Source organism: Carcharhinus amblyrhynchos, chromosome 30 (assembly GCF_965287045.1).
Source record: "Carcharhinus amblyrhynchos chromosome 30, sCarAmb.v2.hapA, whole genome shotgun sequence".
In the NCBI taxonomy this organism is placed as follows: Eukaryota; Metazoa; Chordata; class Chondrichthyes; order Carcharhiniformes; family Carcharhinidae; genus Carcharhinus; species Carcharhinus amblyrhynchos.
In genome coordinates, this window is record NC_137353.1 from 16,788,066 (window position 1) to 16,810,171 (window position 22,106).

General features: G+C 43.5%; 1 protein-coding gene across 6 annotated transcripts in view; it reads right to left on the reverse strand.

Annotated features, from left to right (window-relative positions):
* LOC145360108 (putative oxidoreductase YteT) overlaps positions 1-22,106 on the reverse strand; it is a 264,299-nt gene that overhangs the window by 108,447 nt on the left and 133,746 nt on the right. For all 6 annotated transcript variants that reach the window (XR_013889666.1, XM_080215071.1, XM_080215072.1 and 3 more), the window contains one exon: positions 18,809-18,910. Coding sequence is in view for 5 of the 6 variants with exons in the window: in XM_080215071.1 (XP_080071197.1) it covers positions 18,809-18,910 (102 nt within the window). In the remaining variant the exon portion in view is untranslated. The remainder of the gene's footprint in view (positions 1-18,808; positions 18,911-22,106) is intronic.

Consider the following 22,106-nt stretch of genomic DNA (forward strand, 5'->3'; position numbering starts at 1 on the left):
ACGCAGATGTTAGATGAGGGGATTGCATCAGAGTTCAATAATGTCCTCATTTTACAGCCAGAACACTGCAGAATGATTTAAATTGATCAGGCTTTGGAGCACTAATTTTCCACAGGTACCAAGCTGCCTGCCGACACTCCAACATGAAGAAATTCTCTTTTGTTTCTGTATCAGAGGCTGCCCCGCCCCAGTGCTCATTCAGCCAAACCCCAGTGTCAGACAGTACTTCCAGGAAAGGATGGCAGGAAATTAGGATTATCAAAGTTAAATATTCTACATGGGTAAGCCTCAGGGTTTCACATATATTACATCTGATTTGAACTGTTTCGATGTGGGTATGCCGGCGTTGGACTGGCGTAAACACAGTAAAAAGTCTGACAACACCAGGTTTTAATCCAACCGATTTATTTGATAGTAAACGCACAAGCTTTCGGGGTTAGTCCCTTCGTCAGGTGAATGGAGAGTTCTGGCCTCAGACAGTCTGTGCTTTATATGCTCTGTCTGAGGCCAGAACTCTCCATTCACCTGACGAAGGGACTAACCCCAAAAGCTTGTGCATTTACTATCAAATAAATCGGTTGGATTAAAACCTGGTGTTGTCAGACTTTTTACTGTGTTGAACTGTTTCATCAGAATTGAAATCTGAACTATTCTGTAACGCCCCAGTGTGACGAGAATTCTGGTTATACCACAAATGTTGAGAGGTTTAAGTCATTCTAAAGAACATTTGGATGCTAAAATACACAAGATTTAAAGTGATTAGCACTGGCTTCATCATTGATATTATTGCTACTGTTGATTCTCTGAAGTATTCCTCACTTCTAAAGCCACAAGGAAACACAACAGCCATCTCTGTATCTTTCCTATACAGTGAGTGTTGGTAGACTGTTTAATAGCAGTATCATCACAATATTCATTTTCCAATCTGGTCACATGATACTTATAATAATCAAGAACCCAAGCTTATTTTTGGCCCTCTCTAACCCAGTGGTGGTGAGACCCCTTACAGTGAAATGTCCATCCAGTATTCAAGCTGGAACCATAGCTCTATACTTTAGTGCTACGCCAGGTATTGCCAGTATCCAGGAGGTGATTTCAAAGCCCAGAAGTCCTTCCCAACACTGATGTAACATGATCTTTTCATTCTTGACCCCACTGTATTCTAACTATGTACTATTCTGCTTCTGTGGAACTTGGATCTGTTGAAATCAAGAATTACTGACCTTTGCCTACTTTAACTCATTGTTAGGACCTAAAAGTTACAGAACTTCTCTCAGCACTCACATCCCTTCTTTCTCCTAAAAACTGCAGACTTGTAAAATGCAGTCTTAATGTAACCTAATCACATTAACTACTTCTTGGTCATCCCTCCTTTCAATCCTGCACTAAGGGACTGGATCCGCCTTCAAATTTACCCTCCCACATACAAAATCCTTAACAACAATAACCCTTTTTTAAAATGAGAATCCTTGTGGTTTGGATAAGTGGGAGTTTTCAAGATGTCTTAGTTCCAGGAACAGACAAGGATATATACACTGAACCAGCTATAACTTACTCAGAATACAGCAGTCCAAGTTATATTCTCCTTCCATTCACCAGTCACTCCTATATTTGCCCCCTCCACTCAACACCCTGTTCTTCAACGTTATGATTTCAAAATCCTTGACCTTGTCTTCCAACATTTTCATGCATTTTAACTGGCAATCTTCTCCAACCCTACCTGCCTACAGTTTCTTCCTCCTCCACCCTCCGTTCCATTGTTTACCTCTTCCTCTGTTCCACCAATAGTGATGAATCCTCCAACAGAACTGCACTCTGAAATTATCTTTCTACACTTCTTTGCCTCTCTCCCCAGTATTAAAAACCTTTCTAAATTGATCTCTTCAAAAGTTCTGCCAATGATTTCTCAATATCAAAACATAAAATGCTGGAAATTTGTGGCAGTTTCTAGGAGAAAGGAAGGTCTTGTGGTAGTGGGTGGCCTCAGGGCTGGAAGTTCTGGGTTCAAGTCCCATTCCAGGACCTGATAGCCAAGGAAGGTGCATTCATAACATATGCTAGATTGTATAACAACTTGTAAATCCATCTAACATATGCCAATGGCAGGTGGGAGAGATTCCTGGTCAGCCATGTGATGAAAAGAAATTGGAGCCTTTACAATCGCTAATCATAGTTTGCTATAGCAAGCCAGACCTACAGGGGTGGGGAGGGGAGGGCATCATTTGGCTGGCTCAGCTAGATAGACAGCCAGTGTGGATTACATTAGTGCCAACAGGAAGGGATTCAATCCTCACTCCAGATGGGGTGGGATTTGCCTCTTTGCCCTACACATGGCAGAGGTCATGGGGCTGTGGGTTGGACCTGCCTTAGGGCAGAAAATTCAAGAAGATTTGGAAAAGAAGGATAGACAATTATTTCAAGATTGAAACAAACATCAAGCTATTTTTCTTTCAAATGAAGTTAAAACCACTGTGCATTTCCAGCATTTTTGTACAACCTCCCAAATTTCCCATTTTGTTATGAAAGACACCAGTTAAGTTGAGGTATGATTTACAGATGCTGGATCATCTCCAACTTTACTGGGGCACTGTCTTTGGATTCCAAGGATTACAAAAAATGCTTTATGCCTGAATAAAAATCCAAATGATCTTGTCCCAAGAATATTGGTTTACTTAATGAAACTGAGTTCCACTTACAGAGGCTTAACAAATACATAGGCCGGACTTTCTGGTCCTTCAATCCAACGGGATCTTCCAGTTACAAATGCATCAAGGAGAATACTGCAGATAGGTATATTAGGTGAACAGCTCTCCTTTCTGAAACTATTAGTACTTTCGTGGCGTATTTTTTTCTCTCCTGAAGTCACTGACTCTTGCTGGGGTACTGCTTAATAAACGGCACCAGATTTCTAGAATATTTCCCAAAATTACCATTCTTCACTTCTACATGTAGAACGTGATTGGTCTTGATGGTGGTATCAAAAGGAAGTTTTGTAGCACAGTGGGTAGCAACCTTACCTCTGGCACAAGCCCAACTTCAGGACTTGATGGCCACTTAGGAAAACTTAGGCAAAGGGGTTGACTACCAGAGGTGGTGGTGGTTGCAGGAACAACACTCACCAGAGGCCCATCATCACAAAGCAACCCAGGGCAGAGGTTAAGTGATGATGGGAGGGGTTTCATGAGCTGGAGATTGCAGGGGAGGGGGACGTAGAGGGTTGGCAGCAACGTCTGAGGGACAGCTCCCAGCGGGTCCCACCTTCCCAATGCTGGGTCCCTCAATCTGTGCCTTTGAATGAAGAAACTCCTCCTCCCCCCTTCCCAGGGACCCACACAGCCAGCTTACCTGCCACTGAATTAATATCAGTGGTGGAGCGGAGAAGCCCTTAAGTAGGCATTAATTGCCCCTTATGGGCCTCAATTGACAGTGGGGCAGGAAAGCCGTCCACAAGTACTCAAGAATCAGCCAGGTTTCTAGCCAAGCCCTTCCACTGGCATCTACCTAATGACTGGAAAATTGCCACGGTATATCCTGTTCACAAAAAGCAGGACATATCCAATCCAGTTACCATCCAAAGGTCAACTTTCTATTATCAACAGAGGGATGGAAGGTGTTGTTAACAGTGCTAGCAAGGAGCCTATAATTAATAACCTGCATATGAATACTCAATTTGGGTTAAGGATCATTCAGCTGCTGATAGTGCCAAGATAGTAAATTCCTCATACTGGCCAAAGTGATTTGCCTGTCCATAAGCAATCATGGCTCCTGTTATGTTTAGTTCCAAGCTTCTTGCTGTCACATTGCAGGACTATTTTGAATAAAGCATCTCAGTCCAGTTGCATCCAAACTCCATTTGGGTTCCTCCTGTGGCCTAGTGGTATGGGTCACTGAACTGGTGAACCACAAACCCAGATCAGCGCTCTGGGGTTTCAATTTCAATTCCCACCACAGTAGACGGTTAAATTTGAATATGAAATCAATAAAGAAACTCTTACCATACCACATTACAGCCTCAGGCCAAGCATTTACAAAAGAGCTGAATTTCAGAAATGAAGGACTGCCCTTGACATCAAGGCAGCATGTTGGTGGGTTGGGTTCTAATCATGGAGCCTAGTTTGTCCTGGATGTTGTTGAACTTATTGTTATTACAGCTGTACTTATCTCAGGCAAATGTGACTGACCTGACTTGTGCTTTGTGGAAAGGCTTTGAGGAGTCAGGTCATGAGTCACTTGCCACAGAATATCCAGCCTCTGTCCTGCTGTTGTGCTAGTGCTAGAAGTGCTAGTAAAATTGGGGTAATTTCTGCACTGGCTAGAGGCATACCTGCAACAAAGGGGATGGGGGAGGCCAATTGACTCAGCCCCAGGACATTATTTTCCAAGTTCCTCATGGTAGTGTCCTCGATCCAACGACTTTCATCAATAACCTTCCCTCCAAATAAGGTCAGAAGTGGAGATGTTCACTGCTGATTGCAGCCTTCAGTCTCATTCACAATTCCTCAGATAAAGCAGCAGTCAGGTTGCTCTTCCAGCAAGAGATGGACAACATTCAATCCTGGGCTGATAAGTGCTAAGTAATAGTTGTGCCAAACAATGACCATCTCCAATCAAAAGTCTAAACCACCTCCCTTTAATATTCAGTGGCAAATCCTCCACTGTCAACATCCTGGTGTTTACCATTGACCAGCCACATAAATACTGTGGTTGTAACAGCAGGACAGAGGCTGGATATTCTGTGGCAAGTGATTCATGACCTGACTCCTCAAAGTCTTTCCACAAAGCACAATCAGCTCAGTCACATTTGCCTGAGATAAGTACAAGCTGTAATAACAATAGGTGCCAGGACAAACTAGGCTCCATGATTAGAACCCAACCCACCACCATAAACAGCTCCATCCACAACTGGCACAATGTAATTACACAGTATACCTTTTACAAGATGCAATTCGCCAGAGTTGCTGTGATATTACCTCTCAAATAGGCAACTCCTACCATCAAAAGTATAGAGGCAGCAGGCATAAGTGAACACCACCACTTTTTCAAGGCCACATATGTATGAGCAATAAATGCTGGCCTTGCCAGCAATATCAACATTAACTTCCTGAATTAATAAACATACTAAAACATGTCAGGAGTTAACCACCTGCAGTTCAGTGCATTTGATATATTCTGGGCAGAAAATGTGCCTTTAAATACAAAGCTGTCTCTGGCATTCAGCTTGCACTTTGCTCTCCAAACTCTCTTTATTGCCTCCATATCAGTTGCTAAGCAACTAAGTGTAATTTACAATTTGTTTCACTGCACCAATCATAATGTTGTTTCCTTTCAAAGGCAGCAATCACAAACAGTTCCTCACGCAGCAGCCATTGATTGGTTTGTTTAAAAGTGTAAGACAGAGTTAATGCAAAACCACATTTACTGAATAAATGTTAAATATTGTACAGAAAGCACACTGAGAGAATACAGCTTTTTGCACATGATTCTTGCAATTTGTACAAAGAACAAAGAAAGTTGTGAAGTAGACATATAAAATACACCAAATCAGTTATCATTGGTTTAAAAAATGGGTATTTTGCAATCTTTCAATTGCATAATCGCAATCCACCACAGACAACACTTCTTTAAATATCCAGATTCTCAAAATGATTAATGACAGAGTTAAATTTGTAATGTGGAGATGCTGGCATTGGACTGGGGTGGGCACAGTAAGAAATCTCAACATCACGTTAAAATCCAACATGTTTTTTTGGAATCACGAGCTTTTGGAGTGCTGCTCCTTCACCAGGTGAGTGGAGAGAGTGGGATCGAGGTACATTTCAGGTCTCAGTAAAGGAGAACAGGGCCTATGAGGGGTGAGTGCTTTTGGATCTCAGGAGAGTGGGTACAGTGAGGGGTGGGAGAATGTGAAGAGTGGGGTCAGGGTTTGGGCCTTGGAGAGAGGAGACTGTGTGAGGAGTTGAAGGGATGATTGCGTGTGAGAGCTAGGATTGGTTTGTTTGAAAGTGTGTGTGTGTGTATGCACGTGTGCAAGGGAAGATGAATATGTATGTATGAGAGAGAGAGCACAACGGTCTATGTCTGTTAGAAAGAGGGAGCATAAGTATGTGTGTGAGAGACAAGTGGATGAGTGTGTGTGTGTGTGTGTGTGTGTATATGAGAGAGAGAGAGAGGTAGGGTGAATGTGTATGTGTGCAGGCGCTTGTGTGAGTGAGGGAACATGAGAGAGAAAGAGAGGGAGGGAACATGAGTTTGTGTGTGTGTGTGTGTGTGTGTGTGTGTGTGAGACAGAGAGAGAGAAAAAGAGGACATGTGTGGCTAGCACATCAGCAAAAGACTCCTGCTCACCTTTAAATAGTTCCACAGTATTTTTGACAGATATTCAAAAACATGGAGGAACTCTAAGATGACATATCTGACAATGCAGCATATCACTCAGTACTATAATGAAGTGTCAGCCTAGATTTAGTATTCAAGTCCCTGGACCAGGGCTTCCCTAATTGTGGATTGCAACTCCCAGTAGTTCACAAATGAGACTTTAGGGTTGTGTGCTCCAAAGCAGCAATGTCTGCCACGGAGCTCAAATTACTTTCTGACAACTGCAAGGCCCATTTAAATCTTCATGTTTCTTTCTATTGCTGGGTGTGGCCTAATGGATTGCTCTCTGCGTCCTCATCGGGCTGCTGCAAAAAAGCCTATGGAAAGGAATTTTTTTTGTAGAAACCTTGCCTTTCCATCAACTTCCCCAACATTGAACTTCTATTTCCCCACTCACCTGTAACCTCCTCCCCCTGTTCAACAGTTCTTATATCCACATCACCCATCAAATTTTTCACTCTGTGGGTCAGACAAAAGGCATTAAAATGATGGAAAGTACTTTCCTAGAGCATTACTTAAACATTGGGGCATTTCTGCCAGATCTTTCAAGATGTTATGTAAATGCAAATACCATGTAAATGCAAATACAATGTATATGTTGTGCATGCCTTCAAAGAACTTGTTTTAAATTCCAGCCGGCTGAAACAGGAACCAGGAATCTGAAATGAGAGGCTGCCTGGCAGTTTTAATGTGGTTTACATCTTGTAATTGCAACTGTGTGGCTCAACATGAACAGATGATTTGAATGCTAACAAACAGTAGAATTCCCTGGTCGATATGTGGTGCTTAAAGTTTGGTGGGTGTAAAACATCCCATGCCATTATTTCAAAGAAGAACTGGAAAGCTTTTCCTGGTATCCTGACAACATTTATTGCTCAACCAACACCAGTAAAACAGATGAGTTGGAAGTTGCCACATAGTTATTTGTGGGACATTGCCATGTGCATATTGACTGCCACATGTCTTTGCACTGCAATGATGAGCACATTTCAAAAAGTACTATAAATGCAAATCAGTCAGCCAATCTTTCTTTCTGCATAATCATCATTGTTTTATAGCGATCAGTTTGCACACAGCAAGGCCTAACAAATGGCAATGAGGTGAATCACTGGTTAATCAGTTTTGTTGATGTTGGATAAGACCACAAGACCATAAGCTAGCTGAATTAGGCATTCGGCCTATCGGGTTTGCTCCACTATTCAATCATGGCTGATAAGTTTCTCAATTCCATTTCTCTATAACCTTTGATCCCCTTACCAATCAAGAACCTATCCATCTCTGTCTTAAATATACTCAATGACCTGGCCTCCACAGCCTTATGTGACAATGAATTCCACAGATTCACCACCCTCTGGCTGAAGAAATTCCTCCTCCTCTCAATTCTAAAGAGTCGTCCCTTTATGCTAAGGCTGTGCCCTCGGATCCTAGTCTCTCCTACCAATGGAAACATCTTTCCCATATCCACTCTATCCAGGCTTTTCAGAATTCTGTAAGTTTCAACAAGATATCCCCCTCATCCTTTAAACTCCATCGAGTGCAGACCCAAAGTCCTCAAACGTTCTTCATACGTCAGACTTTTCATTCCTGGGATCATTCTGTGAATCTCCTCTGGACCCTCTCCAGGGCCAATACATCCTTCTTTACATATGAGGCTCAAGATTGCTCATGTTACTCCAAACGTGGTCTTACCAAAGCCTTATACACTCCTGCTTTAGTATTCTAGTCCTCTCGAAATGAATGCCAACATTGCATTTGCCTTCCTAACTACCAACTCAATCTGCAATTAACCTTAAGAGAATCCTGAACTAGGGCTTCCAAGTTCCAGTATGCTTCCAATTTCTGAATTCACTCCCTATCTCAAAAATAGGTTGCGTCTTTATTCTCCCTACCAAAGTGCATAACCTCACACTTTTCCACATAGTATTGAACGTGAACATTGGCCAATATACCATAAGAAGTACCCTGTTTTCCTTTGAATTATGATGTGGAGATGCCGGCATTGGACTGGGGTAAACACAGCAAGAAGTCTCACAACACCAGGTTAAAACCCAAACAGCTTATTTGATAGTAATCCCACAAGCTTTTGGAAACAGTGTTCCTTCATCAGGTGTGTGGAAGGATATGGCACTCAACTCATCGATCGACAGTTCCGATGCGCCATAGCAAAAAACTGCGCGGACCTCCTCAGAAGACAAACACGGGACACGGTGGACAGAGTATCCTTTGTCGTCCAGTACTTCCCTGGAGTGGAGAAGCTACGACATCTTCTCCGGAGTCTTCAAGACATCATTGATGAAGACGAACATCTCGCCAGGGTCATCCCCACACCCCCACTTCTTGCCTTCAAACAACCGCACAACCTCAAACAGACCGTTGTTCGCAGCAAACTACCCAGCCTTCAGGAGAACAGTGACTACAACACCACACAACCCTGCCACAGCAACCTCTGCAAGACATGCTGGATCATCGACATGGATGACATCATCTCACGTGAGAACACCATCCACCAGGTACACAGCACATACTCTTGCAACTCAGCCAACGTTGTCTACCTAAAACGCTGCAGGAAAGGATGTCCCGAAGCATGGTACATTGGCGAGACCATGCAGACGCTACGACAATGGATGAACGAACACTGCTCAACAATCACCAGGCAAGACTGTTCCCTTCCTGTTGGCAAACACTTCAGCGGTCACAGGCATTCAGTCTCTGATCTTCGGGTAAGCGTTCTCCAAGGCAGCCTTCACGACACACGACAGTGCAGAGTCGCTGAGCAGAGACTGATAGCCAAGTTCCGTACACGAGGACGGCCTCAACCGGGATCTTGGGTTCATGTCGTACTATCTGTCACCCCCATGACCTGGGCTTGTAAAATCTCATTTACTGTCCTGTCTGGAGATAATACACTTCTCTTTAACCTATGCTAATGCTATCTCCACTCACATTGTCTGCATCTTTAAGACTTGAACAGCGGGTTAATTGTAAAAACTTGCATTCGAATCAGTATTCTGTAAACTGTGTGTGTCATTATATGCCTTTCTCTGATCAGAACCTTCCACACACCTGACAAAGGAACACCGTTTCCGAAAGCTTGTGGGATTACTATCAAATAAATTGGTTGGACTTTAACCTGGTGTTGTGAGACTTCTTATTCCTTTGAATTATACAATGGGTTTTCTCACTCATCCAAATGAACATGAAAAATAGCATCTTTGACAATGTAGCATGCTAGTTACTGTACTGAAATGTCTGCCAGGTTACCCTTGAATGCAACTTCAACCCAGAGCCTTCTGACTCAGAGGTAGAGGCAATCATGTTACTAGCTGAGGCAAGCTGATACTAGAAAATGTGTGTTTATAACTTAATACAAAACCAAACTTGTTTATGAGCTGTTGCTTCGCCAGAGATTAAATTGTTGACTGGTTGAATATGGGGGTACTGTATTCTCCGGCCCCACCTGCCACCAGGATAGTCTGGTCCCACTGGAAGTCAATGGACGTAAGGCTGGGCCGCCAAATCTCCCATGGCAGATCCCATCATGGCGGAGTTGGAAAGTCCCAGCTAAAACCTTGCTTTAAAACAGAGGCTTACAGCTGAATTTTCCAATCTGGAGACCAAGTGCGTGATGGCTGCAAAATTTGGGAGTGATTCTCACTGGGCAATGGGACAGGTGAACACATGGGATCTTCTACTTTTCAACTCAACAATTATGGATCAGCAAGGACCTTGTTGATTTTCATGATAGGGTGGACAGGGCCCCCCCACTTCACCCCCTTACCTCATGGAGTCAAAGGTCCTGGTGCTATACTTAACAGCGCCTGGACCGACATTCACTCATTGCAGGCCAGGAACTCTGCATTACTCCTCCAGAATCCTTGTGGCCACAAATCACTGGAGGCGTGAGCAATCAAATCCTGGGACAGCCTCTGTAAATGAGAGCCGTGCCTTTTATTCATCTCTAGACCAAAGCACAATTTACAGTACACCCATGGTTGGGTCAATGCTTGCTGGGGCAGTGATCCATGTTCACCAGTTCATTGGCCTTAGCGGCCCTGCTGCCTCTTGCTGTTCAGATCCTTTCTCCTCATGATCCTGTCCCAATTGGTAATGGGCCCTCCATCTCCTTATCTGGATGACAGCTATCATGAAGGTAGAGCTGCCTTCAGCCTGAATCATCAATCCCTCAGTGTACATATGAACAGATTGAAGTAATAAATTTATACCATGTCCTTTACAGGTTTCTCTCCATTTTAAAGCCAACGGGAAAGTACTAAGCTCTTTACCTGGTCTCCATCTAGACGTGACATCCCCATCTCACCAGGTTGGATAGGCTAGATTTGATTCCACTGGAGTTTAGGAGGCAACTTAATTAAATCCTTTTATATCCCGAGAGGTCTTGACAGTGCTGTGGAGAGGATGTTTCCTCTTCTGGGAGAATCTAAGACTAGAGATCACTATTTAAAAATAAGGGGTCACTCAACTGAGAGAAAGGGAGCAATTTTACCACTTTGCTCCACCCATCAATGGGAGGGGCAAGCAGGTGAATCAAGAAATTGGGTTCATGCCCAATTTCTTGCCTCTCATAATCTTACTGGCACAGATATCCATTTCCTGCAAGAGGCTGAAAATGTTATTTAAATATATTAAAATCTTCATTTGAATAGAATTAATGACACCAGGATGCAATTGGGAGAGGTTCTCCAGGTTGAGGGTCACATATGATCCCCATTATGATGGCCTCACCAGTAGAACTGGAGGCATTGAGGAGCGAGCTATCTTAAATCTGGTGCTGTGTAACGAGGCAGGTAGAATTTGTGATGTTCTTGTGAGGGATCCTCTTGGGACAAGTGATCATAGTATGATTGAATTTCTGATGCAAATGGAGGATGAGAACGTAGAGTCCCGAACCTGTGTCCTCTGTTTGAACAGAGGGGAGTATGATAGGATGAGAGCGGAATTGGCGAATGTAGATTGGGGGCGCAGATTGGTTGGTAGGACGGCTGAGGAACAGTGGAGGATTTTTAAGGAGATCTTTTTCGGTACTCAGCAGAAATATATTCCGATGGTAAAGAAGGACTGGAGGAGAAGGGATAACCAGCCATGGTTATCTAAGGAAATAAAGGAGAGTATTAAATTAAAAGCTGATGCGTTCAGAGCCGCTAAAAATAGTGGGCGATTAGAAGATTGGGAAAGATTTAAAAATCAACAAAGCATGACTAAGAAGGTGATAATGAAAGGAAAGATAGAGTATGAAGCTAAACTAGCTCTAAATATAAAAAATAACAGTAAAAGTTTTTACAAATATATAAAGAAGAAGAGACTGGCTAGAGTGAATGTTGGACCCCTGGAAGATGAGATGGGGGATTTAGCAGTAGGCGATGAGGAAATGGCTGAGGCTTTAAATAAGTTTTTTGCCTCAGACTTCACGGAGGAGGACACTAATATCCGGCAAACTATTCAAGAAGGAAGGATGGTAGGAGCTGAGGGCCTTAATGCAATAACTGTCACTAGAGAGGTAGTGCTTGGAAGACTAACAGGACTGAAGGTAGACAAGTCCCCCAGACAGGATGGAATGCATCCCAGGGTTCTGAAAGAAATGGCAGAGGTGATAGCGGATGCCTTAGAAATTAATTATCAAAATTCACTGGACTCCAGGAAAGTGCTGGAAGATTGGAAAATGACTATTGTTACGCCGCTGTTTAAAAAAGGTAGCAGACAAAAGGCAGGGAATTATAAGCCCAGGGAATTATAAGTTTAACGTCTGTAGTTGGAAAAATGCTAGAATCTGTCATCAAAGAAGAAATAGCGAGGCACCTAGAAAAGAATGGTTTGATCGAGCAGATGCAGCACGGATTCATTAAGGGGAAGTCATGTTTAACAAATTTATTGGATTTCTAAGAGGATGTGACTAGTGCAGTAAACAGAGGGGAACCAGTGGATGTGTTTTTAGATTTCCAAAGGGTGTTTGATAAGGTGCCTCACAAAAGGTTGCTGCAGAAGGTTAGGGTGCATGGATTTGGGGGTAAGGTGTTAGCATGGATAGAGGATTGGCTGTCTAATAGGAAGCAGAGAGTTGGAATCAATGGGTGCTATTCTGGTTGGCAGTTGGTGACCAGTGGAGTGCCGCAGGGATCGGTGCTGGGGCCTCAACTGTTTACCATTTACATAGATGATCTGGAGGAGGGGGCTGAGGGTACGGTGACAAAATTTGCTGATGACACAAAGATGAGTGGAAAAGCAAATTGCGTGGAGGATGTGGAAAGCCTGCAGAGAGATCTGGATAGGCTGAGCGAGTGGGCGAGGACTTGGCAGGTGGAGTATAATGTTAGCAAGTGCGAGGTTATCCACTTTGGTAGAAATAATAGTTGGAGGGATTATTATTTAAAAGGCAAAAAGCTGCAGCATGCTACGGTGCAGAGGGACCTGGGAGTCCTTGTGCACGAATCGCAAAAACCCAGTCTGTAGGTGCAGCAGGTGATCAAGAAGGCGAATGGAATGTTGGCCTTTATAGCGAGGGGGTTAGAATATAAAAGTAGGGAGGTCTTGCTGCAACTGTACAGGGTACTGGTGAGGCCGCAGCTGGAGTAGTGTGTGCAGTTTTGGTCTCCGCATTTGCGGAAGGATATACTGGCCTTGGAGGGAGTGCAGAGAAGGTTCACCAGGCTGATACCAGGGGTTAGCCTATGAAGAGAGACTGAATAGACTGGATCTGTACTCATTAGGGTTTAGAAGGCTGAGGGGGGATCTTATAGAGACATATAAGATAATGAAGGGGATAGATAGGGTAGAGGTAGAGAGATTCTTCCTGCTTAGAAAGGATAGCAGGACCAGAAGGCACAGCCTCAAGATAAGCGGGGGGCGGGGGGGTGCGGTTTAGATCAGAGTTGAGGAGGAACTTCTTCACGCAAAGGGTGGTGAATCTCTGGAATTCTCTGCCCGTTGAAGTGGTGGAGGCTACCTCGCTGAATATATTTAAGTCACGGGTAGATAGATTTCTGATAGGCAGGGGAATGAAGGGTTATGGGGAGAAAGCGGGAAAGTGGAACTGATCCACTTCAGATCAGCCATGATCTTATTGAATGGCGGGGCGGGCTTGAAGCGCTAGATGGCCTACTCCTGCTCCTATTTCTTATGTTCTTAAGTCACCCTCAAAGAGAAAGTTTTTCTTTCAGATGGTCATGAATCTTCACAAAGCAGTGGAAGCAAAGGTTTTGAATATTTCAAGGCATAGATAGATAGGTTATTGATTAGCAAGGAAGTAAAAGGTTATTCGGGAGAGACGGGATGTCACATTACAATCAAATCAGCCACAATCTTATTGAATGGCGGAGCCAGCTTGAGGGGCCAAGTGGCCTACTCCTGTTCATAATTTCTATGTTCATATATTAATATGTTCCCTCCCATACTCTTCCCACCCTTTTCCCATAAGCCAGCCTCCACTGCTTAGTGCAGCTTGTGATAGAAGCACCTGAAATTTTGCGGCAATACTCTTAAAGGAAGACAAAAGAAGCATCTATCTTGAAGTAAGTGATGAAATGAAGCTCACCTGGAGCACACTACATATGTATGATTGGGAAATAGACCATTCTCATAATCTCTTGGCAGGCTATTTGATTTGGAGGGGGAAATGCAATTCCGGCAAGGTGGTGTTTAATGAGTATTCATGAGATGCAAATAAACGCCAACAGTGGTTCCCGACATAGATCAGCAGGAAACCCACCTTTAACCTGTCATAAAAGCTGTGAAAACAGACACTCCATACTAATTTCACACCAGCAGGAAACTGCCTTTTCCCATCACATCCAATTTAATACAACCCTGTCCCCCCCCCTCCCCCAGCACCACAACTCCTGCCACTGTCAGGAGGGAAACCTCCCCCTCGAAGTGTGACTTGATTTTACATCCAAAGACGGCTACCCAATTTCACCATACCCTCCACTTTCCAATCCACTGAGATGGAGACACCGTGTCTGCAAAGTCCCACCAACTACAATGACCTCAAGAGAACATGTGTGAGCCCCAGACAATCACCATATTCAACAGGGGTTTCACAGACACAGGATCATAGAATCCCCATCGTGGAGAAAAATGGAATTTGGCCCATCGAGCCTGCACCATCAACAATCCCACCCAGGGGCCCTATCCCCGCAATCCCACATATTTACCCTGACATTAAGGGGAAATTTAGCATTGCCGATCCACCTAACCTGCATATCATTGGATAACGGGAGAAAACTGGAGTACCCGGAGGAAACTCATGCAACACGGGGAGAATGTGCAAACTACACACAAGTAACCGAAGGTCAGAATCGAATCTGGGCCCCTAACTCTGTGAGGCAGCAGGGCTAACCACTGTGCCACATGAACTCACCAAGCTACAACGGGAATATGCTTTCAACCCAATCATTTGAACAATCTGGTTGAGACAGAAAATTCCCAGATACGAACCATTAATTGATTAGGTTACAATGGGGATTGCATTAGTAATAGCTTTGTTTGAATTACTGGGCGACAGTCATGTGATAGGCCTTCCCAGGACAGTGCAGCAGTTGGCACTGCTGCGTCACAACGCCAGGAACCTAGGTTCAATTCAACTCTCGGCTCACTGTCTGTGTGGAGTTTGCATGTTCTCCCCATGTCTGCGTGAGTTCCTCTAGGTGCTCCAGTTTCCTCCCACACTCCAAAGTTGTGCAGGTTAGAAGGATTTGCCGTGATATTTTGGCCCTTAGTGTCCAAAGATATATAGGTTAGAGGGATTAGTGAAGTAAATACATGGGTTATGGGGATACGGCCTGGGTAAGATGCTCTATTGAGAGAATCTCCTTCTGCACTGTAGGTATTCTACAGATTCTATTTTTGTGTTTAAGCTTTTGCTTGCTCTGCAATAGGTGAAGCAGCAGTTGAGATGCGGATTAGAGAAGTTCCTACTTTATTCACACTGGCTTTCTTGTTTTTTCCAACCCACCTACAAGCTTTAGAATTCTGTTTGCCGACCATGATCACCCAGGTTGCACTTTCTGTGGACAGAAACATCTTGAAGTAAATCATTCAATCCTACATTATTGGCATCGCTGGCAAGTTAGCCATTCACAACTCGTCCTTAGCTGCCCTTAAACAGTAGGTATCATTCTTGAACTGCTGCAGTCCATACGGTGAAGCTCCCATTCTTACAATACACTGAGGTAGGAACTGCTATGTTTTTGAGACAGTGACAATTAAGGAATTATGAAATATGAGCAAGTCAGAATGACATGCAACTTAAAGCAAAACTTTGAGATGATGATGATCCCATGCACCCACTGCCCTTGTCCTTCAAGCTAGTGAAGGACTAGCTGTTAGCGAACAGATTGGTTATTTAGGTATGCAGGTGAGGTGCCAATCTAGAACGCTGCTTCATCTTGGATGGCAATGAATTTCAAGAGTGTTGTAACAATTGCAATTATTCAGAATATTGGAGTGTTCAACCACACCCATGATTTGTGTGTTGCAGATGGTAGAGAAACTCTGGAAAATCAGGAGGCAAGTTACTTGCTGCAGAATACCTAGCCTCTGATCTGTTCCTGTAGCCACACAAACTAAATGGCTGGTTCAGTTCAGTTTCTACTCAGTGCGGACTGGATAGTGGGAGACTCAGCAAAGGCAAGGCCATTGAATTTCAAGGGGAGTTGGCTACACTCTCTTATTGGGGCGAGTCTTTTGTGGCACGTATGTTACTTGCCACTTCTCAAATCAAGTCTGGATGTCACTCAAATCTTTTGGGATGCATGGATGGCTTTATTATTTGAAGAACTGTAAATAGAGCTACACACTGTGCAACCACTGCTGGTGATCACCTAACGATTTCTGCTATAACATATGTGACATTAAATGAAGCCAGTATTGTTTCTTCATAAGGGACTCTTCAAAATGCAGCTAATGAAAATACAATAAAACTTGCTCCAACTTATACATCAAAGGAAGGGTTTAATGAAGAAACATCATTATTCCAAACTTGGGGCCTCACCCTAGGTCACACCAAGCTCCCCACAATTCTACACAGTTCCTTATTTATGGTGAATCAGCTGGTCAGCTGACTATTATATCACTCTGTAATCAGTTCCATGGTTTACTAGGTCAGCTGACCCTCACATCTGTTCCCATTGATCACATTACATCCAATCCAAAGTTGTCACGGGTTATATTCTAACAAATATTGGATTTGATTGTGATGCCTCTTTAATGCTACAGTTGCGTGACTTGCTCTCCCACCTAACAGATGGAAAAAATGTAGGTAAGGTTGGTATTTGAAGAATCGTATTGCAGCAGGTTCAACACCTTCAAGAGAGGAAGAAAATTGGAAAAAAAACTCAGTGATATTATAGACAAAAATATGTCTACTGTATTCAAGGCAAAGTTTTTAATGAGTATAAAGGTGCATGTTGGTGTTAGCATACCAGCTTCACCATGTGTGAAAAAGGCTGTAATTGCATGAAATTTCATGTCAAACATTCACTGAATGAAATTTTAATAAAACCAAATGCTTAAAAGCAAGCAACTGACAAAAGGTATACAGTAAAGCCAGCATGAAAAAACAGAACAATGACAGCTCAAATGAACATCTGACACGTAGCCCATTAAGCCATGTCTCACCAATAAGCACTCCATTCACATAACCAATGAAACAACGCCTAGTGCAACCTGACACTACACAGGTAAGACAAAGAAACCACCTGTTGCTAACTTCAAAACTACACAAAGAAAACCTCTAAAAACAACTAAGTGCAATCAGACACCACATTACATGGTTACATCTCAGCATAGCTCCTGTATGATCTTGTCTTTCATTCAATATGTGCAATGTTTTGTCTCAAAACCGAGCAAGCAAAATGTTGAAGGAACTATAGGTAGAATTTCTGATTAGTAAACTTTGCTCATCAAATTCAAGGTGCTCATACTACATTCCTGTATGCTCTTTATTTGCAAGTGTTAGCTTGTTTGTTTTAAAAGGGTTAATACCTGTGGAAAAATAATGCACACTTAATGCAGCACTAATGTATTAAACAAGAGAAGAATTCTTTAATACTCATTCATGGGATGTGGACATTTCTGATTTATTAGGCCATTTCAGATGGCAGTCATTACCCAATTACATAGCTGTAGGTTTGGAATTGGATTTGACAAGACCAGATAAAGACAGCAGACTTGTTTTCTTAAAAGATCATTATTGAGCCAGATGTGCTTTTATGACAATGTGGTAATTTAATGGTTACCAATAATACTAACTTTTTATTCCAAATGTATTTTAATCAAATTTGAACTTCACAACTGACGTGCAGAGATTTTAAACTCATGGGCCGAAACTCTACCACTTTGCCTGCTATAGAATCAACACAGGCAGGGGTCCGACAATGGAAATTCTCTGTGGGAACTTCCGGTCTTGCCAGAGCGAGGCCGTAAAATCCCGCTCATGGTTTCTGGAATACTAGCCCAGTAACATAACCACTGAAATGGGTACCACCCAATGTGCACATGCTCCAACTGGGAGGCCTGAGATCAGCTCAAGATTGGACCAGACTTGCATCTTGAGCCTGTTTAACAATACCAGTACCTGACATATCTCCACAGGCAACTTGCCCATTTGAAAAAGGTGAATCTTATGCTACTAAACTAATTGCCAGCTGTCTGAAGGTGAATCCTGGGATGGGGGACAGTGGAATGGCAACGTTACAGGGAGGACATCAGGATACTGGTGTTGAGGGAATATTTCAGCTCCTCCTGATTCAAAGGATGTTTAAAGAAGAACGTTTTTTAAACTTACTTTTTGTTGGCAGCCACTACTCATCACAGTGGGGGGCTAGAACAGGCATTAGGTCATTTACATATTAACTGAGGGAACATTTGTTTCATACAGCCAGTACCAATATTTGAAAAATGGCCTAACTGAATATTATGTCAGATCTAGCAGGTATGATTCGAGCAAAAGTTGTTGGTCCCCAATATTGGCCTTTGTTGTATGAATTTTATGCTCGTAAAATCCAATTTGTATCCCACTAATTCAGAGCAGTGAAAACATGCAGGAACAGCTCTTATCTTTAGTTTATACAATAAGAGGCACTGGGTCCAACATAAGTTTATAGACCAATATTTCTATGCAGCTGTGATACCATAGGTTTACCAGAGGTTGGGTTGTTTATGCTGAAGATTAAAGATAATGGTGGGAAATGCCCATTTGGGATCTGAAGTTCTTGTGCCACAGTGAAATGAGGCTGCTGACTCCAAATCATGACTGTCTCTCCACCACTTAGATAGGCGTTTAGTTGACATACTCCTCTGGTCTGCTACCCAGGAGTCAAATCCACTTAACACTATCCTGCAATTCATCATGTTATAGCACAGAATACAAAATAACGCATCCCAGGAAAAGCCATCCAGTCTCCTTTTGCTTCTCTCCTACCTCTGTTCCATAAATTGTTATCTTCCGAGATGCCAGCTTTTCAGTGAAGGCCACCATGGTAAAAGCTGCTGTTACTCCTTCCTCAAACTCCATGTTGACAACCTGTTAAAGATTTACTTAGTGAGAACTTAAGAAATCTCCAAGTTTCAAAAAGGGATTAATGTAGTTTCCAGCCTGTAACTAGATTTTAGTTCTTTCCAGCAGTACCTGTGCCTCAAAATATGTACTTATTAAGAACATAAAAACATAAGAAAAAGGAGCAGGAACAACCCCTCAAGCCTGCCCCACCATTCAATAAGATCATGGCTGATCTGATAATGGTTCAGTTCCACTTACCCGCCTGCTCCCCATAACCCTTAATTCCCTTATTGGTCAAAAATCTATCTACCTGTGACTTAAACACATTTAACGATGTAGCCTCCACTGCTTCTATGGGCAGAGAATTCCAATGATTCACTACCCTCTGGGAGAAGAAGTTCCTCCTCAACTCTGTTCTAAATTGACTCCTATTTATTTTGAGGCTGTGCCCTCTAGTTCTTGTTTCCATTCTAAGTGGAAATAATCTCTCTGCTTCTACCCTGTCTAGCCCCTTCAATATCTTATATGTCTCTATAAGATCTCCCCTCAGCCTTCTAAACTCCAATAAGTACAGGCCCAGTCTACTCAATCTCTCCTCATAAGCTAACCCCCTCATCTCCGGAATCAACCTGGTGAACCTTCTCTGCACTCCCTCCAAAGCCAATATATCCTTTCACAAATACGGGGACCAAAATCGCACACAGTACTCTTGGTGCAGCCTCACCAGAGTACCTTGTACAATTGCAGCAAGACCTCCCTCCTTTTATACTTCATCCCTCTCGCGATAAAGGCCAACATTCCATTTGCCTTCTTAATCACCTGCTGCACTTGCAAACTGAGTTTTTGCGATTCATGCACAAGGACCCCCAGCTCCCTCTGCACAGTAGCACGTTGTAATTTTTCACCATTTAAATAATAGTCCATTTTACTGTTATTCCTTCTAAAGTGGATAACCTCACACTTGCCAACGTTATACTCCATCTGCCTGATCCTCGCCCACTCACTTAGCCTATCCAAATCTCTCTGCAGACTTCCTGCATCCTCCACGCAATTTCCTTTCTTTGTGTCATCCGCAAACTTTGTTACCCTACACTCGGTCCCCTCCTCCAGATCGTCAATGTATACGGTAAACAGTTGAGGCCCCAGCACCGATCTCTGCGGCACACCACTAGTCACCAACTGCCAACCAGAAAAGCACCCGTTTATTCCAACCCTCTGTTTTCTGTTAGGTAGCCAATCCTCAATCCACGCTAACACTTTACCCCAATTCTGTGTACCTTAATCTTATGGAGCAACCTTTTGTGAGGCACCTTATCAAACGCCTTCTGGAAATCTAAAAACACCACATCCACCGGTTCCCTTCTGTCAACCTCACTCGTTACATCTTCATAAAAATCCAGTAAATTTGACAAACATGATTTTCCCTTCATGAATCCATGCGGCATCTGCTTGATTGAATCATTCTTTTCCAGGTGTCCTGACGAGGGAGCGAACTATCTTGGATCTGGTGTTATGTAATGAGGCGGGTAGAATTAGGGACCTTGTGGTGAAGGATCCTCTTGGGGAGAGTGATCATTGTATGGCGGAGTTTCTGGTGCAGATGGAGGAGGAGAAAGTGTGTTCCCGGACACGCGTCCTTTGTTTGAACAGAGGGGAGTATGGTAGGATGAGAGAAGAATTGGCGAATGTTGACTGGGGGAGTGTGTTGGAAGGTAGGTCTGCTGAGGAGCAGTGGAGGATCTTTAAGGAGATCTTTCTTGGTGCTCAGCAGAAATTTATTCCGATGGTTAAAAAGGACCATAGGAGGAGAGGTAATAAGCCGTGGATAACGAAGGAGGTGAAGGAAAGTGTTAAATTAAAAGCGGAGGCGTTTAGAGTAGCTAAGAGTAGTGGGCGAGAAGAGGATTGGGAGAGGTTTAAATGTCAACAAAGATTGACAAAGAAGTTGATAAAGAAGGGTAGGAGAAACTATGAAGCTGGGCTAGCGCTTAATATAAAAAAGGATAGCAAGAGTTTTTATAAATATATAAAAAGGAAGAGGAAGAGGCTGGCTAGGGTGAACGTTGGACCCTTAGAGGATGAGAGGGGGGACTTAGTGGTAGGGGATGGGGAAATGGCTGAGGTCTTGAATAGCTTTTTTGTTTCGGTCTTCACGGAGGAGGACGTGAATAATTTGCCGGGTGTTAGCGATGGAAAGGTGGTAGGACTGGAGGGTCTCAATGACATTATTGTTACTAGGGAGGCGGTGCCCGACAGACTGGAGGGACTAATTGTGGACAAGTCCCCAGGACCGGATGGAATGCATCCGAGGGTTCTGAAAGAAGTGGCGGAGGTGATAGTGGATGCCTTGGTGGTTATTTTCCAAACGTCGCTGGATTCCGGGGAAGTGCCGAAAGATTGGAAAACGGCTAATGTTACGCCGTTGTTTAAGAAGGGTGGCAGGCAAAAGGCAGGGAATTATAGGCCGGTTAGTTTAACGTCTGTTGTAGGTAAAATGTTAGAATCCGTCATCAAGGAGGAAATAGCGAGGCATCTTGAGGGGAATTGCTTGATAGAGCAGACGCAGCACAGTTTCGTTAAGGGAAGTCGTGTCTGACAAATTTATTGGAGTTCTGTGAGGATGTGTCTAGGGCGGTGGATAAAGGAGAGCCGGTGGATGTGGTCTTTCTTGATTTTCAGAAGGCGTTTGACAAGGTACCTCACAAGAGGTTATTGCAGAAGGTAAGGGGGCATGGAGTTGGGGGTAGGGTGTTAGCATGGATAGAGGATTGGTTGTCAAATAGGAGGCAGAGAGTCGGGGTTAATGGGTGCTATTCGGATTGGCGGTTGGTGACTAGTGGAGTGCCCCAGGGGTCGGTGCTGGGGCCTCAGCTATTTACCATTTATATAGATGATCTGGAGGAGGGAACCGAGTGTAGGGTGTCGAAATTTGCTGATGACACCAAGATTGGTAGAACGGCAAATTGTACGGAGGGTGTGGAGAGTCTGCAGAAGGATCTAGATAGGCTGGGCGAATGGGCCAGGAACTGGCAAATGGAATTTAATGTTGGCAAGTGCGAGGTGGTCAACTTTGGTAGGAATAATGGTAGGAAGGACTATTACTTACGTGGCGAAAAACTGCAGCAGGCGACGGTGCAGAGGGACCTCGGGGTCCTTGTGCATGTGTGGCAAAAACCCAGCCTGCAGGTGCAGCAGGTGGTCAGGAAGGCGAATGGGATGC